This window comes from Procambarus clarkii, chromosome 26, assembly GCF_040958095.1.
Source record: "Procambarus clarkii isolate CNS0578487 chromosome 26, FALCON_Pclarkii_2.0, whole genome shotgun sequence".
Classification (NCBI taxonomy): domain Eukaryota; kingdom Metazoa; phylum Arthropoda; class Malacostraca; order Decapoda; family Cambaridae; genus Procambarus; species Procambarus clarkii.
Genome location: NC_091175.1, coordinates 21,516,662 through 21,543,770, shown reverse-complemented (window position 1 = coordinate 21,543,770; position 27,109 = coordinate 21,516,662). Strand labels below are relative to the sequence as shown.

Sequence of the window (27,109 nt, the reverse complement as noted above, 5' to 3'; positions counted from 1 at the left end):
GGTGTTGAACTTTCTCCCAACAGATATATCATTCTCAAGATGAGGTCTCCAAGCTTGAGTACAGTAGTCCAAATGGAGGCGTACCAGAGATTTATACAGTTGGATAACTACCTTAGTTTTCTTGAAGTAATGATTCGTTTGACTATTCCTAGGGTTTGGTTGGCTTAATTTTACTGCAGCTTCCACTTGTTATGCAATTTCAGTGATTGGTGGATTCTGACAGGTCCTTTTCTTCTTCAATCTGCTGCAAGGTAATGTTGATTTGGTAACTTCAATACGCAGTGTTATGCTCCACATGCATAACAGGAATATTGGAAGATATTCTTGTGCTGTACCCAGATTTTGCTAGTAAAGGCTAATGCATCAGCCTTACATTTCGTGTTCTCTCTTGATTCCATATATGACTGACCGTCTTGTGAGGTGGGGATGTTGGATGAGCTTGTAGCTGTTTTTTTTTTATCTACACTGTGGTCCTTTATACAGAATAGGGTAACAGTACATTGCTGTGTATACCTAAGCTAGTTAAAAAAAGAATAGACATTAAGAAGAGTCTTGCAGAAACTGGTAAGAGTAATTATAATATAATGTTTCCATGATTCAGTGCTTAGCTCTTGTGAAAATCGTGAAGTTGTTGTTTAGTCAAAGTTTATTTATTTTGTTGTATTGAGGCAGGTATTTTCTCCCCTTTTTTCATTAACAAACTTAGTTTTACACAGCAATGTTCTGCTACCAAATTCTATATGAAAGATTTCACACTGTAGATCAAAAACTAGCTATAAGTTCATCTAATATTCCCATCTCACAGGATGGTTAGTCATACATGGAATCAGGGGTATGCTATATAACCACTATACACTATATATATATATAAATGAATAAATGTCTCCCCTCAGTGACCCGTCACCATGGTGACGCGTGGGGCGGCGGTGGAGACCCCTGGCGGCGGGACGGCCAACCTCGCCCGGCACACGTCATGGACCCCCAAAACAAAACAAACAGCTGATCACCTGCTTGAACTTCACCTAGCGGAAAAAAACAAAAAATACACATTCATACGGCTTATGTATGTAATTAGAGTGACCGCGTGAGAAGCAGCAATGTGTTGATGAGGGTTGGTGGGCGTGTTGTTAACGGGAGTGAACTGTGGAGACCACGACACGGTAAGGTTCACTGGACAACTCGCTCCGGTGAAAGGCCTACACGTCACTACTATACAATATATACCTCACTATACAACATGCACGTCACCTCACTATACAACATGCATGTCACCTCACTATACAACATGCACGTCACCTCACTATACAACATGCACGTCACCTCACTATACAACATGCACGTCACCTCACTATACAACATGCACGTCACCTCACTATACAACATGCACGACACCTCACTATACAACATGCATGTCACCTCACTATACAACATGCACATCACCTCACTATACAACATGCACGTCACCTCACTATACAACATGCACATCACCTCACTATACAACATGCACGTCACCTCACTATACAACATGCATGTCACCTCACTATACAACATGCATGTCACCTCACTATACAACATGCACGTCACCTCACCATACAACATGCACGTCACCTCACTATACAACATGCATGTCACCTCACTATACAACATGTATGTCACCTCACTATACAACATGCACGTCACCTCACTATACAACATGCATGTCACCTCACTATACAACATGCATGTCACCTCACTATACAACATGCACGTCACCTCATTATACAACATGCATGTCACCTCACTATACAACATGCATGTCACCTCACTATACAACATGCACATCACCTCACTATACAACATGCACATCACCTCACTATACAACATGCACGTCACCTCACTATACAACATGCACGTCACCTCACTATACAACATGCACGTCACCTCACTATACAACATGCACGTCACCTCACTATACAACATACACGTCCCATACACCTGTTAAACCAAACCATGGTACGTGCTATGTGTTTGAAGCATATTGTGTAGTAGCTGTACTATTTCACTATGTATATTAATCTTTTATATTTAGATATTTACAAAAAAATGCAATATAATTCATAATAATAGATAATAAAACTTTATGAAAATGTACATACATACATACAAACTGAGTTACGAGCAGAATGATTAATTTCTAGATAGAGCTAGTATATACTATGCATAAAGCCACTAATACGCACAGCGTTTCAGGCAAGATAATAATTCATAGTGTCCGGGGACAGGCAGAAAGAGTGTAGCTTTTGAGTGCAGAAAGAGTGTAGCTTTTTGAGTGTAGCTTTAGCAAGCTTTTGACACTGTCAACCACCAAAACCTTCTTCTTAAATTACATCATTATGGAGTCAGAGGACACTCCCTACAATACCTCAAATCCTACCTTACTGACAGGCTCCAATATGTTTCTGTGAATAATACAATTTCTCCCACCCTACCCATCAACATTGGTGTCCCCCAGGGCAGCATACTTGGCCCTCTCCTCTTTCTCATCTACATTAATGACCTTCCAAATGCCTCCCAACACCTCAAACCAATTCTATTTGCTGACGACACAACCTTCATTTACTCCAGTCCTGATCCCCTTGCTCTAAATGCCACAGTAAATACTGAGCTAAATAAAGTCCATCTGTGGCTAACTGCCAACAAACTCACCCTTTCTTTCTCATCTACATTAATGACCTTCCAAATGCCTCCCAACACCTCAAACCAATTCTATTTGCTGACGACACAACCTTCATTTACTCCAGTCCTGATCCCCTTGCTCTAAATGCCACAGTAAATACTGAGCTAAATAAAGTCCATCTGTGGCTAACTGCCAACAAACTCACCCTTAACATTGACAAAACCTTTTATATTCTGTTTGGCAATAAATCCTCTAATCAAATAAATCTCAAAATAAACAATACCCAAATTTGTAACAAATTAGATGGCAAATTCCTTGGCATTCTCATTGACAACAAGCTTAATTTCCAGGGACACATTCTAAACATATCAAAAAAAGTTTCAAAAACTGTGGGCATTCTTTCTAAGATCAGATATTATGTACCACGCCCTGCCCTGGTGACTCTCTATTACTCCCTTATCTATCCATATCTCAACTATGGTATTTGTGCTTGGGGCTCTACTACCCAAAATCACTTACGTCCTCTAATTACTCAACACAAAGCTGCTATTAGGACAATATCCAATTCTGGCCCCAGACATCACTCGGTACCCCTACTTAAATCTCTGAATATGTTAGACATTAAGTCACTGCACATTCTCTCATGTGTATTATACATATATAAAACGCTAAACTATAATGCCAATCCTGATCTCAAAAGCTTCATAGAAGGTTGTATCAGAACCCATGAGCATCACACCAGAAATAAATACAGTTTTGATATTCCTAGAGTACGACTTAATCAAACTAGAAATGCTCTACAAATCAAGGGGCCCAGAATGTGGAATGACCTTCCCAACCATGTTAAAGACTGTACCTCTCTCAACCAGTTTAAGTTAAAAGCGAAGCTATACCTAATAAATTCCCTGTAACCTACCTTACCCTTCTATTGTCAACCAATGTCTGTTTTTTTCTTTAAAGAGCGCTGTTTGTCGACATAATTGTATTTGTGCTGCTTTTTCATCTATGTTTTCATTTCTTGTTTTCATTCTACTCATTATGCTCAATTAGTATTAAGCTTGTCATTTAAGTTTATCATGCCCGAAACGCTTTGCGTAATAGTGGCTTTAGGCATTGTATGTACTAGCTATACCTATAAGTCAAACAATCCTTGTAAATATTTATTGTATGTATGTACCTTACCTAAATAAAATTGTATTGTATTGTATTGTATTGTATTGTATTCATACAGGTTAGGCTTATATCAAGGTCTCCCCTCCCTAGGTTTAAATTACTGACCCCGCCCAGGATGCAACCCCCACAATAAGCTGACTAACTCCTGGGTACCTGCTTACTGCTAGGTGAATAGGTGCATTAGGTGATAAGAAATGCACTCAACCATTTGACCCATCTGGGATTTGAATCCAGAATTCTCGATTGTGAGTCGATAATGACTCGCATTCGATATACTGTACTGTATTTAGGTTTTGTAGCAAATTTTGTGTGTAAATGGTACATTTTTGTGGCTTGTAGAACTTAAAAAATTATTCCTTGCGTGAGTTTTACATTGGATCTTTTAAAGAAGTAGTCTGGATTAGTATCTTTCAATTTGATCAGTATTTTTAAGGTCTCAATTAGATGCACCCTGTCATGTCTGGTATGTAGTGTTGCTAGTTCTGTGGCCCTCAACCTTTCATGATATACGAGTTGACATTAACGAGACTCTACATTGAACTTTTTCCACCTTGGAAAAAGTTCTTTTGAAGGCAAGGCTTGAATATAATAGTCGAAATGGGGGTGCACCAGATATTTGTCGAGGTAAATTCTTCTGAAGCATTCAAGAACTGGCCAGGAATTGTATCTGATATCTCACACATCTTGTGTGCCCTATAGTACCTATAAAAATTTATATTTTGGTTTGGTTGCGGGTAGCAGTGACTTAGCTGGCCATAGGTATTGTCAGTTCTTAGTCGCTACTTTAATATCCACTTACTTTTCCTTGAAACCATAGATTTGTTTGATAATTCTGAAGATTTGGTTAGCTTTTTTTTCAAATTGCTGCACCCACTTGCTGTGCAGTCTTAATGACTGGTGGACCTAACTCCTAGGTCCTTTTCATTATCAATCTGCTACATGGTAGTGTTGTTGATTTGATAATTATGATGTGTATTGTTATGCCCTACATGCAAGGTCTTGCATCTTTCCATATTTGTTCATATACTGTAGTTCATATTTGCTCATATATACTGTATTCATATATGTTCACAAGTTCATATAGATTGCCTTGCAGCACTCCAGTGTGATTTTCACTTCCTACTTTACTCTAGATCTGAGTCGTCTCCAAATTTAATGATGTGGCTTGTGATTTTCTCATTTGTTGTTGCCATATAATGTAATTTGACTAGGGTTGGCTCCAAGGTGAAACTCTGTGGTAGTATCAGGAATAAACTCCATGTCTGGAGGCTATACATCACCTGTTGATGGAAAAACTGCTTCACCTTATGGCAGATATAAACACTGTACAGTATATGCTTGGTGACATGCTGGCACTCACCATGGGAGGTGAGTGCCAGTACTTGACACAGAAAGCCGACTGGAAGACTGTCAACATCCAATCATCCCAGACAGAAATGCACCAGGTGTCCTGTAACTGGTACAAAAAACCCCACAAAGGCTCTTTTAAAATTCTAAACTAAGTCAGGCAAAATTTAGCAACATCTTTCAGTTACCTCCAGCAAAACAGGAGCTAAGCACCTACCACACCTCGAGGGTACATCAGGGGTCCACCATGACCTGTCAACTTCTGACACCTTTCGTTTCAAGCCAGTGCCATACACCAACTCCCTGCCTAAAGAGACAATTGGAAAATGCAGAAAAAACTGTCAAAGTCCCTATGACCCCAGGTAATAAGGGTACCAGGAGTCAGAATCCAGGCCATTGAAGAGGAATGCCAAATGGCAGTACTGTATTGTGATTCAAAGGGCAATAATGGTGTTCAATTAGCCGGCAGTTCCCAGGCATAGCAGGTGTTCAGACATCTGCTCATCATCAAGGTTGAACCAATTTCTTCTGGATTTGAGCCCTGGATAGGGAGGGTTGACGGGGCGCTAAACCTTAACTGTTCACTTCTATTCACCCAGCGGTAATTGGAGACCAGGTTGTAAACCAACTGGTGGGGTTGTGTTCTAGCAAAGACTGGTAGGATAAGGCTTAAGAAGAGCTACTTGAGAGAAAAGCTTTAAACCTGTGAAACAAAATATCCAGATAGATTCGCCTCCATTGAGGACAAACCTTTGCACATTTCACATGCTTGCAATTTGTGCCATACATCACGCATCACAAGTATGGGATGTCATAAAGCATCTACTATATTGTAAAAACACTTTACATAGCCTCTTGAAATACTGTATTTATGAAGAACTCAAATGTGCAAATTTAATCCAGATACAAGCTATGCTAATCTTCTAGGTGATATTCTGGGAAGACAAAGTTAATGTGTCAAGATAACTGAGAGTACCTAGACATTATATGGTGATAAATTTTGTTTCGAAATTTGTCCAACATTGTTGTATATTGTATATTGTACAATATAAATACAGTATATTGTACTCTATTTAATGTAATTTTTTGCAATTTAAATAGGAAAGGGATACTATTTCTCTGTCTATTTTCTTTCTTGTGGGGGACTTTCTTTTGCAATAAAAATAGTTTTCACTTGTGGATATGGTTAAAAAAAATCAGGTACAGGTACTGTATATTAATATACAGTACAGTATATTCTCTGATGATAGTAGTGACAGTAATGTATAATTTTTAGATGGCAAGACAGCGTCGAGCTAAGGTGTCCTCAGGGCAGCTACCATCTAGCGAGAACAATCAACATGATCTTGCTGTCCTTGACGATGCTCGAGCATTATGCCGGCCAGAGCGCTCCGGCAGAGACAGAAGACGACAGAGATCCGGTAGCCGCAGATGGTGTCCAGCATTGCTGTACATGATATTTGCAGGAATAGTCATTCTTGCTGTTGCTTACTTTTTGTATGTTGGATATATGGAAACTAGAATTAATACGCCACTCTCGGCTTCAAAGGTGAGTGAGTGTGTTTATCTTTTTAATAGGCATTTACATGCTTTACCAATTTTATTTCTGTTCTGTAGCTCCATGACAATTTTTGTGCATATATATGCATTCCTCAGCTGTGTCTGATTAAAATATTTGTGAATAAGCTATTCAGAAGCATCAGATTTACTTTGAAATTGCTAGTTTTATGACAAGATAGTGTTTAGAAGATAAATTGTGATGAGGAACACTTTTCTCAAGGTTCAGTATAAGCAAAAACTGTGTTCTTAAGCTGAGTACTTTCCTAATTCAGAATATAATCACGATGGAGAACAATAAAAGTATAAAATTGCATCTAAATTTATTTGAACTGATAATCAATAAGATATACAGAGAAGAAATATGGAGAGATGATGATAATTGTACAATATAATGGTACAGTATAATAATATAAGGGTTCAGTATGGTAAAAATACAAGAAATGGTACTATATAATAATTTAATATTATTATTACTGTGTATATTTATTATATCATTGTTAATAAGATAAAACATAAGTGATGAAAACTTAGTGCCAAAGGATTGAGAAGATATGGATGATGATAATGTAAATGATAGAATATTAAATGTTTGCTCTTTTCACATACAAATCTGTCTTGTATTTGTACTTGATCTATCAAAAGCTCTTTTAAGTGTTCCACTTAATCTTGCACATTAAGCACTTAATTGAACTTGAACCCTTAACCCTACGAATTTTCAATTCTACAAATATTTAAAGGTAATCGCTTTCAGATTCTTCTTTCCAAATGAGTTAAAAATATGGAATATTTTTAAACATAATTGTGAAAAAATCCATGTTATTTCTGTGGATATTTTATACAGAATTGACAAAATATTTAAATTCTGATATTAATATTAGTTCCTCAAACTTTGATAGTCTTTATTATTATGTTTTCTTGTCAAATTTGGAAATGATGGTGCCACATGCTCTAAAACTCTTCTAATTAATTAATGATTTATGCATTTTAAGATTGATCACTAGGTAATAAGTACCAGAGAAATGTAAAATCAAGTAATATAAGTATTTATAAGCAAAATCCAATTTTTATAAATGTCTATAAAGTATTTTTTAAATTTTCCAATGAACTCTCAACTGAAATACTTTCAATTACAGTTTTGCTTACACTATTTTGTGATGAATATATTAGTTATTTTGTTTTCAAAGAACCCACAGTTGAAGATTATCCAGTTTCACTTGCTGGTAAGCCAGTGATGTCAAAAAGAAAAAATGGGCAGAGGGGGGTGTATTCTTGACAAATCCCCTAGCACCTTGTATGACCATATGGGGATTTTTAAAGTACTTTGTAGTACCAGTTAAGTATCTTTCCTGCCTGATTGTGCATCTTCCCAACTATTGAATATAGTCATATATTTGGGAGCAGCAGAATTATGTACTCAAAGCCTTCTCCTAAAATGCAAAGCCTGATCTATAATTGAAGCAATGAAAAGGTTAATGTCTTGCTTTTTTAACATAAATTTAGCCATAATGTATTCATCCATATTCACTCCCTTACTAATCCTTGAACTTTTCACACTGTTCATAATTTCCCTGTTGTATATGCATGGCCAAAACCAGCAGCGTCAATACTGGGTACATGGAATTTTGTTTTATTTTGGCTGAAATACCATCACTGCATAAAAATTACCTTTTATAATTTGTGATTTACAATTTACTGGATTATGTATTCCTTCTTTGTAGGTAGTAACAAAGTCAGGGCTTGCTGTACCTGAGAGATACTGGGGCACATATCGACCTGGAGTCTATTTTGGCACACGGACAAGACACCCAACTTCAATTGTAACAGGTCTGATGTGGTTTGTGCCCGGACATTTCCAGAATAATATGCTGGCCCTTAGGTATGCTAACATTTCCTGATAATTTAAATAGTTAATATCCTCATTTGCATCAGATTAAATAAGCTGTTCATAATATTTATAAATAAACTTCATGGTTTGTTGGGCATGTTTCTTGAGAATGCATGTATTCATCAGTGGCTCTTGTAATTTATTTAAAATCCTGAAATGTTTTGCTGATATCTCGAAAAGATAACAAATAATCCATTCTTCATAGACCGCTATGCACAGTACCATAAGGATATGTGCTTCACCAATATCTTAATTGTTGCTTGCACCATATGTGTGAAACATGTTATGGTGCAAGTCACCAGCATATGTTAAGATAAAGGTACAAACTCACATTATGGTATGTGTCTGTATATGAGGTGTGATCCAAAAGTTTGTGGACTAAGTACAGTATATTCAGGAAATAGTATAGGTTACAAAATATAAAAATGCAGTGTAATGCTTGCTGTACTATGAGCCCATTAGAGGACATCACATCATCTCTTGCAGTAATGTCTAAATCTATGGACAAAATGTGCAGCTGTCTAGAGCTCAAAGGTCATCGCATTTCCCACCGAGTACCAGCATTTTTCTGGGGGGAGCCCCTACGGCTCCCCGGAGCTATCCATGGCTGATATGGATATCCTAACTATTTTGCATCAGTCGATGTGGGTGGAGTTCTAGCCTACCGGGGACCACGAGCCAGAACCTGGCCCCCTCACAGAGGCATGGGGAGCAATGGCCCATAGAAATGCACATGTGATTTGGAGCATTCTATATCTGCCATCGACCGGGACAGGCACCCAGAAAGGTAAGCGCCACAAAACAAACCCCTATTCTGGTTAACAACGAAAATTGACAAACGAGTGGACAGAACTCCCCAAAAGAAAAAGAGCAAACAAGCATGACGTCACATGAGCCACGCCGCATGTCTGTGCCGCTCTCCCCCTCCCCGGGAGAGGGAAGGGGGAGCCCCAGACCTCCGAGCCGGCGATCCACACCCCAGTTCCTCGGCTGATGGGATAGTGCATGGTCGTGTGGCTCCAGCTCCAGTCTTGTATCAGTGCCATGACTTGTTTTCAGTGCTGCTCTTACGGTGGTCATGTGAGCTGGGAGTAGTATTCTCAAGTACTCGGGCTGCATGTGCTTAGGCTCACCTCCCCTGAGTGCCTTGTAAGTACCGCCCTTGGGGCTTGAGGTTGCCTTCTACAAGTCACCTTGGGTCTGTCTCTGTTGGCTTTTCGCTGCTTGGCGTTTGGCCGCCCCGAGTGTTTGGGGGTTTTCCTCCCTTGTTTACCTTGGGGTAAGTGGTAGTTATAGCACTGGTGGGGCACAGGGTACTGCGTAGCTAGTTTTCACCTATAACAGCGGCCGGCTCTGTTCCCTCTGGGTACGTTGTCCACGTGTGTGGTTTTTCTTTTCTTTTTGTTTTTACCTGGTGGGGGTGTCTGTCTTGTGTTTTCCCTCCCCTTATATTAGGATCGTTTGTATGGTGGCACCCCCCTGCTTCGCCCTCGCGAGCGGACAAGTCCCGTGGGTTCAGCTTTTAGCAGATTGCTTGGTAGTTTGGGGCGCCGTTTAGCAGTGCCCTGCTTAGAATAACCCTTAGCAGACCCAGTCTAGGGGCCCTGGGAAATCCTGCGGGGGCTCTTGGGTCAGATGGAGGAGACCCTTGCATCCCCTCTCGCTGTGTGCGAGTTTAAGGGTTGCTCTGTCCCCTTGTCCTTGGGAAGTCCTTGTCCTTGTCCTTGTCCTGTTCCCTGTCCTTGTCCTGTCCCGTCCTTGGGAAGCTGGTCGGCCGAGCGGACAGCACGCTGGACTTGTGGATCCTGTGGTCCTGGGTTCGATCCCAGGCGCCGGCGAGAAACACTGGGCAGTTTCTTTCACCCTATGCCCCTGTTACCTAGCAGTAAAATAGGTACCTGGGTGTTAGTCAGCTGTCACGGGCTGCTTCCTGGGGGTGGAGGCCTGGTCGAGGACCGGGCCGCGGGGACACTAAAGCCCCGAAATCCTCTCAAGATAACCTCAAGATTGTCTCAGGGTGACTCTCATTGTTTTTGCCTCCATCATGCTGCCTGTTGGGTCGGTGACACATTCGACCCTGAGTCCTGCGAGCTGTGTTGCTTGTTCGTGAATCAATTCACCTAGTCTGCTGATGATCTACTTCGGGTGCAGGCAGCTCGTGCGTTGCAAGGTAGGTTTAGGTTATTGCAACGCGCTCGGGTTGTTGCTTCCCCAGACGCCCCGAGGCTGCCTCACTTTGGGGTGTTGGTCGCTTCGGCCTTGGTTCCGTCCGCGCCCCTTGTTCTTCCCCTTCAGTGGTTCAGTCTTTCCCCCCCCCCCTCCTGCTTCCAGCCCCTAAGCGTCTGAGGACTTCGGGGTCGGGGCAGGGTTTAGAGGTTTCTGAGACTCGGGCAGTTTCAGGGGTTGTCCCGTCTGGGGGGCTACAGAGGCATTCGAGTCTGTTCCTCCGGCCGATGCTCCAGGGTCTGACCAGTGGGCCCCTTCTCTTCCGGCTGCCCCGGCTTTTTCTTGTGAGGCCGGGGCTTTGGAGGATGGCTTGGCCCCGGGGCCTGGTGTAGAGGCTCCTGGGGTTGGGGAGGAGCTGACTTGGGGGCCTTGGGCTCCATTGGACCTGGAAAATCCCGCCTGGATTTTCCGTTCTTCTGAGCGGGGGTTACTGTTGCAAGGAGTGGGTTTTTCCTTTCCCCCCCTCTGCGTACGATTTGGACTTGGGTTCTGCTCCTCCCCGGGTTCGGTTCCGTGTCCCTGTGGATTCTTCAGTTCCGTCTTTCCGGAGGTTATCGGCTTCCCGCACCTCTCCACCTGAGGTGCGGTCGGCCTTAGCTGCTTCCCTCCTGCATGACCCGGAGTACGCCTCCATAATGGATCCTTCTTCTTTCAGGTTTGGATCGTCGTGTCCTTACGGGGTGCGTTATGAGGTTCCGGGGTCGTCCTGGCTTGCAGACTGCCCCTTGTTTTCACTGGGTGCTTGGGACTCGTTCTGTCGTACCCGCATGTTTGAGTGGTGTGAGGCGTTGACGGTGGTCCAGGTTTACCTGGTGGCCGATTTTGAGCACCTTAACCCTTAAAGTGCGCATCACTTCATATGAAGTGTAAATCATTTTACCAGTCAACTGCGCTTCACTTCATATGAAGTGTATGGCTACCGCGCACGATTTGAATGGCCCGCGGTGTAGCTGGGGGTCCCATACGCTGCCCAGGGGCTCTAGTAAACAGCGGCCATTTTGAAAAAAAATCCAGCTCACGCTCCGATGGCATGGGAGGCCTCAGTTTAGCGAGAGTCACCATGGCGAGCGCACGGTCAAACGCCTCACGAGCACGCATCACTCAGTCCCTCACCCCAGAGCAAATAGCCCACGAATTATTCTCTGAAGGTGAAGAAAGTGTGTTTGACGATTCAGACAACGATGAGGATTATACACAGTTGTCGGGAGATAGTAGCAGCAGCAGTGAAAGTGAGAATGACCGCCATGCCATGGCGAGGCCTATACGCTCTCCCATGCCTCCTCGCCCATTTTCTACCCCAATTCTACCACGACCTCACAGTTCCTGTGGATATTTTCTGTTTGAGGGTGACGAGTCAGAGGGAGGTGACTCCTTTTCTGGGTTTAGTGACTCAGATCAAAGTTTTATTGAGCCTGTGGCTGGTACCAGTGGTGTAACTGGGCGAGAAATTGTCGCGTCAGCAGCATCTCGCCCAGCCAAGCGCCACTGCATGGCACCACATGAGGCACCAAGACCCTCGTGTTCACGTGCACCCACCTCACGTGCACGTAGCCGCCGTGCTTCTCGCAGACGGTATTCAGCTCCTGGTCGCCGGTATGCATCGCTTCCTCGCCGTCTTTCCTCTGCATCTCGCAGGACGCCTGGTGTACTTGAGTGGAGTGATGGTGACGATTTTATTCCTAATATTCCTCACTTTGACGATAAAGATGTAGGGATTACAAACCTTTTCCCTAATCAAGGTGAGGACATGGCTGAGATGGAATATTTTACAGCATTCTATGATGAACCACTCATGGAATACATTGTACACCAAACGAACCTGCATGCTGCTTACCTGATTGAGAGGGAAATCACAGAATTTTCACGACTGCAGCGTTGGAAAAATACCACAGTGGCGGAAATGTATGTGTTTTTGGCACTCTGTTTGTTGATGAAGCACTGTCACAAACATGCAATAAATGACTATTGGAGCAAGGACAAGACAATACCAACACCTTTATTCGGGAAATATATGTCACGAGACAGGTTTCAGATACTCCTCAGGTGTCTACATTTTGGAAGTGTTCAGGACCGAACACCTGATGATAGACTGTGGCGAGTGAGGCACTACATGAACGATGTTATTGGAAAATTCAGAGATTTTTACGTACCAGCACAGAAGCTGGTGGTTGATGAATCTCTCATACTTTTCAAGGGACGTGTTCCATTCAAACAGTACATTCCCTCAAAACGAAACCGATTTGGCCTGAAATTTTTTGTTCTTTGTGATTGTGAGACAGGATACGTGTTACACATGATTCTGTACTCGGCTAGTGATGTAGACATTCCCGGTAACGACGAACATGGATTCTCGGGGAGTGTAGTGAAGACCATCATGGCTCCGTGGATGAACAAGGGACACATTTTATACACAGATAATTACTATACAAGTCCCTTGCTAGCTCGGTTCTTGCTAGAAAATAGAACCGGATTGGTTGGTACAGTAAAGCCACAACGAAGGGAAATGCCTGTGTTTGACAACGACATTGCAGTTGGTGAGTGTCAGAGAAGGAAAAGTGATAACATTCTGTCAGTTCGGTGGAAAGACAAAAGAGAGGTGAACTTGTTGACAACAATTCATGATGGAACAATGGTGAACAGTGGGAAAGTGAGCCATAAAACAAACGCACCACTATATAAGCCAGACTGTGTTTTAGACTATAATATCAACATGCGGTTGATTGATAAATCAGACATGATGATTGGCACTGCAGAGTGTGTGCGGAAGACATGTAGGTGGACGAAAAAAGTGTTCTTCCATCTTGTGGACATGAGCATGCTGAACTGTTTCAACATGTACCTTGTGAGAACTGGACGTAAGCCCACTTTCCGTGACTTTGTATTTGATGCTGCAATACAGTTATTAGGAAAGTTTGCAAAAGATGTCCCAGGTATTCAGCGGCCCATCATAAACCCACTGTTGCAGCATGCTGGTACTCCACGCCTCGCTCACACTGAAGGCTTCCTAGCACACAAACTTAAGTATTTGCCACCTGGTGTGAAGCGTGCAATAGCCCAACGTGATTGCTTGGTGTGTAAAACAACGACACGTAGAGACAAGAAACGGAAGCTTGTGCAAACATGGTGTGAAACGTGTGGTATCCCATTATGTGCTGTCGACTGCTTCAATGACTACCACAGTCTAGAAATCTTCTAAGTGTGCTTCAAAGTGTGTATAGCGTGTGCGAGTGTGTAAATATGTAAACATATAAGCAGAACATATAATATAATAGACTGTAATGACATATTATATTGCCGTAATTGAAAACATTTGTGTGCGCCTGTGTATACTCAAATATGCAACAATTATTGATACAAAATATGTTCAAACAGTATTTGAAACACAATTAGTGAAAAAAAATTAGATAAAATGCGCTTAGACATTGTAAATAAATAGCGCGAAAATATATTTGTGGCAACTCTGGCTGTTTGAGGACCGCGCGCAACATCTCCCGGGCGTGTACTGCATGAGCGACCATGCAGATTGTGACGTCATCGCAGAGCTTCTCGGCTCTATTGCAACAAAAGTAAGTACAATAGAATTTTTTTTTTATTTTTCCCGTGATCAGTGAACAGAACTTAACAGATTAGCAAAAAAAAAAAAATTTTTTTTTTTTTCAAAATGACATGCGCCTGTGTGGATAGCAGGATATTAGACCCCGAGCATGTTAAGGGTTAATGAGTGTCTTTTCGCTCCTGCCCTTCTGCGGGATGTTGGTGCAGTGCAGCTCCATGTGCAGGTTCCTTCCCTGTCGGCTGCTCTTGTGGTGGAGGATTTGCGTGCTCGTGGCTTTTTGGCTTCGATCCTGTGTTTCTTTTCCCTCCTGGAGCTATCTTTGGATTGGCTTGCAGAGGATGTTGAGGCGCTTGGGGTTGTTCCGGGGTCTGCCGCCTTGGTCTCGGCTGCTCGGGCGTCGTCTGCCATGTTGAAGCTTTTTGCGCCGATCCTGTGGGAGTCGTTGCTGCGGTTTTTGCTGCACGTTTTGCGTGTTGTCAGGCGGTCCTTGCTTCCTCCTTAGAATCTGCTTGGGCCCTGGTTCTTAAGTTGTCTTCTCCCTTTTGTCGTCTGCTTTGAGGCTTCTGCGGTTGAGCAGAAGGCGGCTTCCTCCTCTTGCCGCCCTATGTCTGAGTTGTTGGTGCTCCATGGGAACCGGGGGGTACCTTCCCGGCGGGGTCGTACCAGGGCTCGCAGTTTCGTTCGTCGGGGTGGGCCACAGGTGTCGGGTTTGGTGCCGGTGCCGCCTGCGGTCCCACCTGTGCCTGGTCGGCGCGGTGTTCACTCTGCACGCAGGTCAGGTTCTCGTAAGGGGCAGCGGCCCTTCCATGGTTCGCCCCATTGATGGGGCGATGGGGGGGGAGGCTGTCTCTGTTCGCTCACGCCTGGTCTCACGATTTGTGGGCTTTTCGGGTCGTTTCTCGCGGCCTGCGGTGGCATTGGGTGGCTCCTCCTCCTGCGGGGGGTTTGGGGCTGACGGGGCAGACTTCCTCTCCTGCGCTCCGTCGGGTCATCTTGGTGTGGGTGCGCTTGGGCGTGGTCGAAACGACTCCGTCCCTCAGGTGGGTTTCCCGCCCGTTTCCAGTTCCGAAACGGGACTGTGTGGACCTGCGATTCATTCTGGACTTGTCCCGTCTGAACCCTTGGGTTTCTTGCCCCTCATTTCGGATGACCACTCTGTCCCAGGTCCGGCTTCTGTTGGAGCCGGGCGCTTGGATGGTGTCCCTGGACCTCAAGGACGCGTATTGGCATGTCCCTATTCATGTGGGGTTCCAGGACTGGCTCGGTTTTGTTGTAGGCCATCAGTGCTACCGCTTTCATTGTCTCCCCTTCGGGTTGAACCTGGCACCTTGCGTGTTCACACGCCTTACCCGGGTTGTGGTGGCCCATCTGTGTCTGTTAGGTGTTCGAGTGTTGGCTTACCTCGACGACTGGCTGGTTTGAGCTCCCAGTCAGTCCGTGTGTCTGCTCGCCAGGGATTTGGAAGTCTCATCTGGTGCCCTCCCAGGTTTGGTCCTGGCTGGGTCTTGTGGGGGACTCTCGGACCGCTTCCTTGTCTCTTCCTCTGGAGTCTCTCCTTCGGCTGCAGTTTTGCCTGTGTCTGTTTCTGGGGAGCTCCCGGGTCACCCGGTGGTTGCTCGAGGGTTTGTGCGGGAGCCTGAACTTCACGATGGTGGTCTTCCCGCCGGGTCGGGTTTGGCTTTGTCGGCTGTTCTGGTTCCTTTGGGGACGTTCCTTCCGCCTCTCTTGCGATTGCTGGGTTTGACCCCCAGGGGCTTTGTGTCGGCTGCTGCGTTGCCGGCTTCCTCTTCGGGTTTTTCGGGGTTCAGTGCCTTGGCGCCTGCCCGAGCCCTCGCTCGATGTGTTCACGGACGCGTTGTCTCTAGGCTGGGGTTTTGTGACCAGTGTTCACCAGGCCGGCCAGGGGCGGTGTGTTCCGTCCTTCCGTCGGGTCCATAGCACGGTGAGGGAGTTCGCAGCGGTGTGGTTTGCGCTTCGGAGGATTCGGGTCGCCCGCGGGTCAACGATCCGGCTCCATTCGGACTGCTCCCCGGTGGTTCATTGTCTGAACCGAGGGGGTTCGATGCGGTCCTTGGCTCTTTGGGGTTGGTCACTTTGGGTGACTCGTCTGCTGAGTTCTCGGGGTTTGGCTCTCCTGGCGGTTCACATCCGAGGGGTGTCCAACGTCCTGGCGGACAGCCTGTCCAGGTTCGTTCCCCTGTCCACAGAATGGACAGGCGTCGGCGTGGTCGAGGCATCTTCCGGTTTACATGACACCCTTTCCCCGACTGCGAGGCCGTCGGGATTGACGCTTTTTGGCAGGACTGGTCTGGTGGGGGTTCCTGTACCTCTTTCCTCGATTCAGCTGCTGCTCCAGGTCATGGCTCGCTTGGAGACTTACCAGGGTCGAGTGGTCCTCTTGGCCCCATGGTGGCCGGCCCAGCCGTGGTTTCAGGCGCTGCTTGCCCGGTGTCCGAACTCGGAGGTTTTTCCGCGGCTGCGCCTCTTTCAGGAGATTGGGCCGGTCCAGTACGTGACTGGTTTGCTCTTCTCCGCGAGTCTGCGCGTTTGATATTTTTGACTCGTGTTTATCATCATCTTTATGGTGAGCAGGTGGCTTCCTTGTTGGTTTCTCACCTGCGGGTTTCCTCTCGGCGGCAGTATGAAGTTTCCTGGCGGTCCTTCCGGTTCTTTTTGACCCATCGTCGTTGTTCCTCGCTTTCGGTTCGGGTGGTGTTGTCCTTTCTCTCTTGGTTGTTTCAGGACTGTCATCTGATGCCTAATACTGTTGCCTCGTTTTTTTGGATTTTGGACGGGGATTTTGGCGGTCGAACAGGGTCCTGGCTGCACGCTATTTTGTAAATATTCCTGGGCCCAGTCAGGCCTGTGTTGCTTTAGGTCGGCGGTTGCAGACCGTTGTCTCGGCTTCGTGTTGAGGAGTGGAGCACAGACCGTCCCCTTGGTTTTCTTGGTGATCTTTGGTGAGGTAGCTCCGGGGAGCCGTAAGGGCTCTCCCCAGAAAACCAGCGTTGAGTGCAATGAAACGCCATTTTCTGGGGGAGTCCCGGAGGCTCCCCGGCATCCCTCCTGCCCTCCGGTCGGCAGTTTTTTCGCGGTTTTTGATATCCAGCCTCAGAACTGGGGTGTGGATCGCCACCTCAGGGGGTCTGGGGCTCCCCCTTTCCCCTCCCGGGGAGGGGGGAGCTGCGCAGACATGCGGCGCGGCTCGTGTGAAGTCATGCTTGTTTGCTCGTTTTTCTTTTGGGGGAGTTCTGTCCACTCGTTTGTCAATTTTCGTTGTTAACCAGAATAGGGGTTTGTTTTGTGGCTCTTACCTTTCTGGGTGCCTGTCCCGGTCGATGGCAGATATAGAATGCTCCAAATCACATGTGCATTTCTATGGGCCATTGCTCCCTGTGCCTCTGTGAGGGGGCCAGGTTCTGGCTCGTGGTCCCTGGTAGGCTAGAACTCCACCCACATCGACTGATGCAAAATAGTTAGGATATCCATATCAGCCATGGATAGCTCCGGGGAGCCTCCGGGACTCGCCCAGAAAATGGCGTTTCATTACATTCAACGCTGGCTTTTTTATCAGCATGTGTGTAATGTCCAGCCAGCCAGTTCAAAATGGAACTAGGCTACAGAGGCCTATACAGAAAATGATTTTGTTCGCTGTTGTTTAGTCGTGATGGGGAAGAATGATATTGAATGTGCAGGGTTACGGAATAAGAACTTCCCATACAGGTACAATCCAGGAGGGTGCTCAGGGTGGACTAGTGGAAGAGGATCAAGGTCCTTTGATCATACCAACACACTAAATGATCATCTAATTTGTGACTTTAGTGTAACCTTTACTTTCACTTTTCTTCAATCAGGCTATGCAAACACCACTAACATCCTATTATCCAGAAACAACTGTTGAATCTCCTAGGTGTACACAGCAATCCTCACCAGATTCATTCCAATGTCAGATTAGTAACCTGAGAAAACAAATATTTAATGCGCAGGGTTACGGAATGCATATTTATTTGTTTTCTCACGTTACTACTCTGACATTGAAATGCACCTGGTGAGGATTGCTGTGTAAACCTAGGAGATTCAACCCACACCTCACCCTCATACAAATAAGACAGTTCACAACACACCCCGACAGTTCACAACACACCTCGGGAATCTGTACACCAGTTGATTGACAGTTGAGAGGCAGGACCAAAGAGCCAAAGCTCAACCCCTGCAAGCACAATTAGGCGAGTACAATTAGGTGAGTACCCCAGTCCACAAAATCCAGCACATACATATGGACTGAATAATGAGGGTTGTAGTGTGAAGTGTTAGGGGATAGGAAAGTGGCAAGTAAGGGCTCACAGTTTGGTATCTTGCTAATCCTCGTTCATGTAAATGCCCTCCAAGAGGTGGTAGGATTATACATGTCAGTGTTTTCATATTCAAAACTGATGAGCAGTTTTGCTCATCAGGAAAGCTGTATGGTCAATAAGTTCACTTATACCTTATACTGCACAGGTTAGTGTCTAGTTTATCACTGAGCGTTTGCCACAAAGTTGCGCGTTTCTATTTCCCTGTGTGCCGTACTCAGGAATTGAATGCATGTATCCATTATCTATGGATATGTAAATATTTGCATTACAGTAGTGTGTTGGTTATTATGCATGTATTGCTAATCTAAGAATAGAATGGTATGTTATCTTCCCTATTCCACAGCCATCTTGTGAAATAGATTATCACCCTTTATTTTCATGATACCTGTGATATCCAATATTTCAAGAGTCATCCCAGGAACCATGTTTTGGACTAATATGCTTTCTTTTATATGGCAAATAAGTGTAGATACAGGATAAGAGCTACACTTGTGGTGTCCTGTCTTTCCTATAAACTTGGTCATATGATGCTTTGAAATTACCACCTTGTTTAAATTGTTTCAGCCGTCTACAACTCGGATCTTTTTACTCGCTGTGGCGTATGATGTTTTAAGCTTCTCAATCTTGTTCACATAGATGTGCATATGTGGTGTGAGTATTATTAATTATTATTGTTCCAGACATTGGTGTGATCAAGCTGATGATCTGCCAAAGTATGGCTGGCAGGTTCACGATGGCCGTAACATAGGCATACAGACCATTATGGACAAAAGTACAAATATACAAACAAAATTTGTCAAACGAGCTGGTGGTCAGCATGGAGGGGATTGGTCTGCAAGGATCAGTGTTTTCCCTAAGGTAAACATTATAGCTATTTCTATAGTTAACCTTATTCTAAGTTGAACATTTTTTAACTTGAAGATTGTTGGTGTATGTAGAGTCAACTGTCTAAGCTATTTGCCTATTACATTACAGAGTGAAGGATCTTGCTTTTTGTCCATTACATTACAGTATAGTGAAGGATCTAGCTTGCTTTTTGTCTATTACATATAGGATAGTACATTGAGAACAGTTACAAAAAATTCATATTAAGCTGGCTTGATTGCTTTGTATAATGTTTAAATGGTACAGTAATTTTTATTGTGAAAGTCAGTTTTGTTCTGTTTGCCTAATAATAAATGCTGTAACTTACTTAATTACCTTGCAGACTAAAAAACAAGAGGCTAGAGAAGTGTCGCTCTTGTATTATGTTGCACTGGATCCAGATGATACCGATTCTATGCTACAGCCCATGGTTGGAACCAGTCAGTCGTTGGGCTCTCTGAGAGGCATCTCGGACTCTGTTGGAGGCTTCCGTCTTCATGTTCTTAATTCCTCGGGAATCATAAATCATCATCATTTACTCAGTACTAAGCATTTAGGTCTTCATATGTTGAAAGAAACTGTGTACAAGGGTTTGAGAGTCTTCCAAGGTAAAACTGACAAGGAAAAGTACATTGGACTTGCTGGAGAGATGTTCAGTCATGAAGATACTGACCGACAACCCAATTTTGTTGTATATCAGGTCACTGGGCAGGTGCCGTTTGAAATAGAGGTAGTGTACGAGAGTGATAGTGTAGTGAGACGACCAGGGATGCTAATGGGCGAGTCTTTAACCGAGGAATTAAGTAAGTACGAGGAAAAATTCTATGCAGATTTTGAATCAAAGTTTTCTATGGAAGCAAAAGGGTTTCATTCTGAAGAAATAAATTTTGCAAGAGCTGCTTTAAGTAACATGATTGGAGGCATTGGTTACTTTTATGGTGCTTCAAAGGTACTGGGTGAGTACAATAATGATCCAGTTCCCTATTGGAAGGCTCCACTTTATACTGCAGTGCCATCTCGCAGTTTCTTTCCCCGAGGTTTCCTGTGGGACGAAGGCTTCCATAACCTCCTTATATCCAAGTGGGATCGAGAAATATCTCAGGATATTTTGGCCCATTGGTTTGATTTAATGAATTGGGATGGATGGATACCTAGAGAGCAGATTCTGGGTGTCGAGGCTCGTGCTAGAGTTCCTGAAGAGTTTGTTGTTCAACGGGGCAAAAATGCTAATCCTCCTACGCTTCTCCTCACTCTACATTCCATGATGGCTGGCTTTAAGCAGGAATTGTCAGATGATGATTATGAATACCTCGGTCACCTTTGGCCTCGATTAAGAGCTTGGTACAACTGGTTTAATACAACACAACTGGGAGAGGTACCAGGGACATACAGATGGCATGGTCGAGATCCAAGAGCAGTACTGGAACTGAATCCCAAAACTCTGACATCAGGTCTGGATGACTTCCCTCGGGCATCACATCCAACAGCAGATGAACGACATTTGGATCTTAGATGCTGGATGGCTCTAGCATCAGGACTTATGGCAGACATTGCAAAACTTATAGAAAAGGATCCTGGTAGGTTTAATGATGCTTATAAATATCTGACAGATAACAATATTCTCGATTCTCTACATTGGTCATATGCTGCAAATGGATACATGGACTATGGTCTTCACACAGATGACCTGGAATTAAAGCGACTTACACCCAATTCTGTAATGAAGCGTATTGTACATTCAGATCCAAAATTGAGGTTTGTAGATTCTTTTGGATATGTAAGCTTCTTCCCCTTTTTCCTTCAAATTATAGATCCCTATTCTGCAAAACTTGGGAAAGTTCTTGATGATCTTCGGCGGCCAGATCTCCTATGGACTCCTTATGGTCTTCGCTCCTTGGCTAAGAATTCTCCTTTTTATAATAAACGAAACACTGAGCATGACCCACCTTATTGGCGAGGTGCTATTTGGATCAACATGAATTACTTGGCTGTACGGGCTTTACATTACTACAGTAATGTAGATGGACCTCACCGAGAGCTGGCATTGGAGATATACAAAAGTCTAAGACAAAATATTATTAGTAATGTTATAAAAGAATACAAGAGAACAGGTTACTTATGGGAACATTATAGTGACAAGAATGGACGAGGGGAAGGATGTAGACCATTTACTGGATGGACTGCTCTTGTGGTATTAATGATGGGGGAAACCTTTTAACTTTGAATTGTTAATATTGTTAGTAGTTAATGTTTTCATCAATGGATCAATATTTTATGCCTTCAATATTTACAAATGATAATTTGGTTCAGTACAACTTTTTCTACAAAAATGTATGTGATCTTCAGGAAATATATTCACTAACATTTTCTTGGAGTAAGGAGAGACGACAAGAATGATTTCCTATGCACCTGTTTTCCACAACTTGCTTGGTAATAATTTATATTTCAATACAAGCCATATTTCAAAGCCTTCATGTGTGTATTTTATAATGAAACCACAGCTATTTTGTTAATGGAACTTGTATCACAGACCTCAGTATGACAATCATTTTGCATTGTTTTGTGTGTGCTCTCTATGGTAGCCACATCGGCATTTGTGTTGTCCAAAATTTGTATGAGCAGTCTCAGTAAGGTGACTATGGCTGGATTTCATTACTGAAGTTATTCAACAAAATAAGTATCACGGTATTAATGCCACTGGACCTTCATTGGACATCTTTGTTGAAACAAGGTTTTGTTTTGCTAGATGCCCTTTAAAGTTAGCATTTACTTGTTAATGTTCAACCACTTGGGAGTGGATGGTAGAGCAACCGTCATGCGTTTTGCAAGTTGGCATTCAATTCCCAACTGTCCAAGTGGTTAGACACCATTCCTTCCTTCCATCCTATCCCAAATCCTTATCTTTATCCCTTTCACGTGCTATACAGTCGTAATGGCTTAGCGCTCTTTCCTGATAATTACCTTATCTTGCTAACCATAATTTTAATAATACAGCAAGTTTGTCATAATAAATATAGCTTATTTTGATAATCAAAAGATATCCAGTTGTCAGGTGTTATTTTGTTGGCGAGTGTGAAGAATGTCTAAATTGTATGTTGTATTTGAGAACTACTAAAGTTTTGCATACATTTTAATAGTTTAGTATACAGTATTTGTGTAAAATACAGACTTCTATTTTGATATTTAATACCTTGATTGTGGTGTAACTCTGACTAGCTTGAGGGCTTGGTCGTATGTGCATATGTGCTGACTATTGACGGAGGTACCAGTACTGTATGTACTGTACAGTAAGGCTGGCTTTGTTATAACTTTCATTTCTATAATCATAATTCATTCCCATCATTGAACTCTAGTTCATATTGTGCATTACACTTCCAGATTTACAATTATGTAATTTTAATGAGACATTTTTGCTTTCAAGAAATGTTAATCAATCATTAACAGGATACTTTAAGTTTGAAGACATGTTATTGTTACTTGCATATACACACAGATCCTTTGGTGATGAAACTTTTATTTTAATGAAATCTTTGGGTATTATTTGATTTTAAAATACAGTATAGTGTAAGAAATTTGCTAATCTCTTAATTACACTTTAAAATAAATTTGTAATAATTACAAAAGATGTTCATTAGATTAAGTTGATACGGCATTGTTTAAAAACTTTTAACATTTTTATTCCACTTGCAAAAACATTTTGCTCTTAGGTTTGCATAGTTGTTCAAAGAGTATTGCTTTTCTTGCTTCTCTGTTAGACCCTCTGCACCCAGTAGTAATTGGGGGACCTTGATGTTAAATGACTGCGGTGGATTGTATTTCAGGGAGAACAAGATAAAGAATAACCTAACATGTTCCAGTACCTGGCCCAAGATCTAAATTTTAGTCTATGGTTGAAGAGAGTAAGTTGTAGTAACATGGCAGGAAATTAGGGCCCCAACTCAAACATCTGAAAAGTAAGGAAAGTAACATTTCTTTCTAGAACATGGTCTAAAAACTGTTAACATTTTTATTCCAATTTGCAGAAACATTTTACTCTTAGGTTTGTATAGTTGTTCAAAGGGTATTGGCAGAAAATTGGGTACCACAACCCCAAACTCCTGAAAAGTAAGGAAAGTAGCATTACTCACCATTGTAGACCCTTATCAACTAGTGTGATAGCTTGATAGGGTTCAAAGATGGGTCAAAATGTTATCACTTTCTTTTCAGGTGTGTGGGTTGGATATTTAACTTAGGGCATCTATCAGGCCCTTGGAGAGTGGTTGAATCTGCCATCATTTGGAAGAAATTGTGCTGAGGACATTGTACAAGCTATTGAATTGTTATATAAAGGTATTTCACAAGCCATTGAAGTATTATAAAAGTTATTTCATGTGCCAAATGATATTGTTAATACAGTTTCATGTCCTCCTTCTGTAGATGTATAATACGGATGTTGGGTGAACATTTTTTTGTGGGAAAATTGGCATGGCTGTTTCCTTATAGACTGTACATAGCATATTATTTATGAGTTACATGTGTGATAAGCTACATGTATGATTATGAAGATAGTACGCAAGTAGTCCTTCGTGATCCAGGGAAACGCAAGCTTAAGAGACTTGTTTATCATTTATGACTCTCTTCTTTGGTTTATTTTTCCCACAAGTGATGGTGTGGTGTGCTATGCTGGTGTACATTAATTTTAAGGTATTATTACATTATTTATGATTCTCTTCATCATAAGGATTAGTGATGGGAGGATTAATCGTAATTGGTATATAGAATCGGAAGGATTGACAATTTTGAATAAGTGAAATCGGTATCGGAGTCAAAAGAAATTGATCATGATTTCTGATTCTTAAAACGATTATTTATCATTTAATAACAAAATTAATTTTGGTGCTACAATATATTCTCCCAGAAGAAACAGAATGCAAGCAGAGGCAGATGTTAATTTTTTTATATTATAATTTAGGAGTCTTGGGTTTCACATGTGAATAATTTTTTCTTATTCACTTGAACTGTACTTGCATTATTTATTTATATATACAGTATAAGAGTTGTTACATTCTTGTACAGCCAATAGCATGCGTAGTGTTTCGGGCAAGTCATGTAGATTAAAGATGGCTTTTTCAGTATAAACCAAAAATTAATTTAGTTCTATATGAACTACTATTGCAGTTTAATTTTACTTGATGTGATGGGTAATGGAATGATTTCAGTATTTCCATTTTCTTGTTTTTGTAGATTAAGGATTAATTTTTTAGTAATTAGGAATTAACCCATGCTTTAATTGAGCTAGTATTGCAATATTAACTATTTCAACTAAGAATAAATTTTATATTGTGTAGTACACAAAGCTTGTACATTTGCATGTATAATGAATGTTTGAACCTTTCAGGTTCCTTATAAATGTTTAAGCTGGATCTACCAATTGTTTTCTAATCTTAAATCAATCTGTTATATTAATAATACATTTACTATGCTAATAATGTAAATCATTAATTTTTCCTATCTAAATATGAAAATGTTAAAAAAAATGCATATTAAACTACTATATATCTTTGAAAAAATCAAAATCAAAATCGATAATCATATCGGACTTGAGACTTTTTAATGGAATCGGCATCAAAATCAAAATCATTAGAAATTTTGGTATCGTCCCATCACTAATAAGATTTCTCCTAGTTCTGTACTTATGTCTTGTTTCATTGTAAATATGTACAGTACTGTACAAAGATGAAAAGTACTGTACAATGACTAAATATACCTATGTTGTAGAAACATGAGTTGCAGATAAATACTGTACTGTATATGTATACTGTATATGGCAGAAATCCATTTGAATGAAACAATTCATTCAAGACTATGTCCATTGCATTTGAACATTAGTACTGTAGCATCTTGACCTTTGTTGCATCCTAAACTCTCTTGCATCCCATCTCTTTTTTTTTTTTGCATCAACCATGGGATCCAAAGCCCATGGTAACGGAGTATCGTGCTCTAAGCCCATGTTGGCCAGGATTATGCAAACAATTTGACTTCATATATGCTATGATCTTACTTCTTATCACACTAGTGAATATTTTAATGTGTGATGTTAGGGTTATTAGTCTATAGTTTTATGCATCTGCTTTGCTCTGCTTATTATGGAGTGGCTTGATTTCTGCAGTTTTTAGTGTATCAGGGATGTCATCATTATCAAGGTTCCGTCCCCCATAAGTTGTTTAGGGCCCGAGATAATAGGTCTTTCTAATTCACGACGACTTTAAAAATCCAGAGATTGGCTTAGGGTTGAGTTAAGGGCAAACTGTTTATCGCTTCTTGAATGTCCAGTGGGGTTAGGGCGATATTAATGTAAGTTGAAATTTGTGTCATGTCCATGAATTAATTTGGGTTCCCAATCTTTAGTGTGTTAAGGGGTTCACTGAAATGTTGTACAGTACTTTGTCTTTAGAATGTCATTAATTTCTTTATCAGTGAATGTTCCATCTCCCTTGTGTTTTTGCTCTGAATTTTGCCTAAAATTATTTTGGAGTACTGTACTGTACTCTAAATTTTGTCTCAAATTATTTTGAAGCTACATCTGTTCTCCTCTTCTTCCTAACCAGATCTTCTATTGCACCCACCACTTTCTTTCCTTAACTTTACTCTTCTCTAAACTTTTGTAAATTACAGTCTTAACTATTTTATAGTTGTGAACTTTTTTTTTTAGAACTTCTCCATTTACATTTTTTTATTTACTTTCCTAATATGTCCTCATTCGACTTTTGGTGAAAAGAACTGTATTATCTGCTTGCATCAAATTAGATACACAGTGGTACCTCAGTTTACGAATTTAACCCTTTCCCAGAGACGACTCGTAACCCAAAAATTCGTAAACTGAAGCGAATTTCCCCAGAAGAAATAATGGAAAATGAATTAATCCTTTCCAGATTCCCCAAAAAATTAACCTCAAAGTAAATTTTATACCTAATTCACCCAAACCTTCAGTACAAAAGTATGTACAAGTTATTACTTACCTTTACTGATGACTCCTGTTGGCGTATGGAAGATGGTGAGGACGGGGGAGGAGAAGAGGTGTTACTGTTTGGAAGGGGAGTCTCCTTCCATTATAACATCAGGCAGTGATGACTTCTCTGGGGTACACACTCTGGTACGTTTTGCCTGTATACCACTAGGACCTGCTTGTGGCTCATTGCTTGCTTGTCTTAACCACTGCACTGCGCAAAGCGCCTTTAGGTGCTCAGAGAGTTGTGCTTTTTGTTTTTTAATTTGGCTATATTTTAATGTTTTTTAATGTTTGCATTACTATTTGTGTTTTGAAATGGAAATAGTTGAATTTGGAAACATTTGGACATTAAATTTATCTGAACATTTGTAAAAATAACAAAAATATGTCCTTGTCAATTGCACCAAGACGTTTTTGCCGAAAATAGGTGAGCAGTGCAAGGGTTAATAAGAATCTGTCTAAAGACACTTGTTTTTCCTTACATTTTAACACTTTGCTG

General features: G+C 42.1%; 1 protein-coding gene across 1 annotated transcript; it reads left to right on the top strand.

Moving 5' to 3' along the window:
- Positions 1 to 944: 944 nt before the first annotated feature.
- On the top strand, positions 945 to 25,090 carry GCS1 (mannosyl-oligosaccharide glucosidase). The gene is made up of 5 exons (XM_045740246.2): positions 945 to 1,160; positions 6,453 to 6,725; positions 8,455 to 8,612; positions 19,439 to 19,616; positions 19,966 to 25,090. The coding sequence occupies exons 2-5, from the start codon at positions 6,453 to 6,455 to the stop codon at positions 21,838 to 21,840; spliced, it is 2,484 nt and encodes an 827-aa protein (XP_045596202.2). The 5' UTR covers positions 945 to 1,160; the 3' UTR covers positions 21,841 to 25,090.
- The last annotated feature ends 2,019 nt before the right edge of the window (positions 25,091 to 27,109 follow it).